The following is a 1406-nucleotide window of genomic DNA, read 5'->3' as shown; positions in this document are numbered from 1 at the left end:
TTGTAAGTTTACATTTATTTGGCCAGTGAAGCTGATTCTGTTTCCCATTATTTATTAGTGGCAATAGCTCAGACGATCACATGCAGTATATGGTTGATCTTGGTCTTAAAACATTTCTAGTAGGAGCATAATTGTATTCAAGTTGGCCACGGCCATTCTCTTTCAGGAGGCAAACTACAACCTCTTATTAATTCACTTTTGGAGGAGGGGAGTGTTTCATAATTCAAAAGATAGATTTTGGATGAATTATTTAAATTTGCTGTAGAGGAACTTACCTCCAGTAACCAGTCTTCAACACGCAATCAATGTCATCCGTTATGTCGTCATCGGTGAAGGCTTCAGGGGGGAAACAGCAGCAGTTATTAATTAGCAAAATGCAAAAATTCAAGTATCAGTGATCACTCGTTTCGCTGTAAGTCTCACCTGTGCACGAGGTGCTGCATTTGTTTCTGGACCAGCGATAACCCGAGTCACAGAAGTGGCTGTCTGAAAGCTGGAAGAGTCCATAATACCCGAGGGACCAGGGCACCTGTATCACATCTGCCTCATCCACTTTGCCCTTCTCACCATCCTCCCCATCTCTCTCCTCCTCCTCGGTCATCTTGTTGTCGTCCTGCATCATCTCATCCTCGTCGAAGTTGCTTTCTTCCTCGTTCAGCAGTTCGTCCATGTTGCTGACCATGTCTGTGGAGATGGATTCATTGCTCATTGCACCAGCCTCCCGCTTTCTTCTTCTGGAGGACGGAGATAGCAGTGTAGTCTGGCTTGGTTCGGTGGTTTCTGGTTCAGTGGTTGTTGGTTTGCTGGTTGTTTTTTGGACGGTTGTGGGTTTGCTGGTTGTTTTTTGGACGGTTGTGGGTTTGCTGGTTGTTCTTTTGACGGTTGTGGGTTTTCTGGTCATTGTTTTGGCAGTTGTGGGTTTGCTGGTCGTCGTTTCTGTGGTCATTTCGTCACCTAGTGGTGTTGAGAGCTTTGTGGCCCTCGTTGTCGGCCTGGCTGTCGTTGTAGCTCCGCGTTCGCCCTCCACCCTGACCAGGCTGGTGTTCAGATGAGACCACTTACTCACTTCACAGATAACTACAGCAAACAGACGACAGGAAGCAAACAAGGAAAAAGAGCAGAAGAAGATTTTTAAAAAGAGTGACACTCAACAGGTGCAACTTTCTTCTGTTAACTTTAATTTTCTTTGAGTGGTAGTTATTGTGTTCTTAAAAATTACAGTTAAATAATATATCAAATCATTTATTTATAGGGGCGAGACACCATGACTGAAAGAGATGTTGGTGTTGTGGTTAATGTTTTGTGGTTGATTTGCATCTCTTTCTGGTCATTTTGCATCTCTTTGTAGTTCTTTATCTTGTCTTTGTTTCCCCCTGTAATTGTTTTGTGTTTCCTTGTAGCCGCTA

The 1406-nt window shown here is 43.7% G+C and overlaps 1 protein-coding gene across 1 annotated transcript; it reads right to left on the bottom strand.

The window, feature by feature from the left end:
• Positions 1 to 52: 52 nt before the first annotated feature.
• Positions 53 to 1042, bottom strand: LOC111649321 (uncharacterized). The gene is made up of 2 exons (XM_023399095.2): positions 424 to 1042; positions 53 to 336 (listed from the first exon to the last, which is right to left on the bottom strand). Exons 1-2 carry the CDS (start codon positions 944 to 946, stop codon positions 272 to 274), a joined length of 588 nt encoding a protein of 195 aa, XP_023254863.1. The 5' UTR covers positions 947 to 1042; the 3' UTR covers positions 53 to 271.
• Between the last annotated feature and the right edge of the window lie 364 nt (positions 1043 to 1406).

This window comes from Seriola lalandi, unplaced genomic scaffold (assembly GCF_002814215.2).
Source record: "Seriola lalandi dorsalis isolate HSWRI2012SDOR001 ecotype SW California unplaced genomic scaffold, Sedor1 jcf7180002050407, whole genome shotgun sequence".
Classification (NCBI taxonomy): domain Eukaryota; kingdom Metazoa; phylum Chordata; class Actinopteri; order Carangiformes; family Carangidae; genus Seriola; species Seriola lalandi.
The sequence above is the reverse complement of the archived record's forward strand: the minus strand, read 5'-3'. Positions and strand labels throughout refer to the sequence as shown.

Bases quoted from the DNA above. Each gene is read 5' to 3' on its own strand.
- LOC111649321 (XM_023399095.2), bottom strand. From the start codon at position 946: ATGACCACAGAAACGACGACCAGCAAACCCACAACTGCCAAAACAATG. The intron at 337-423 runs GTGAGACTTACA...TCCCCCCTGAAG, and splicing joins ATGCAGCACCTCGTGCACAG to CCTTCACCGATGACGACATA.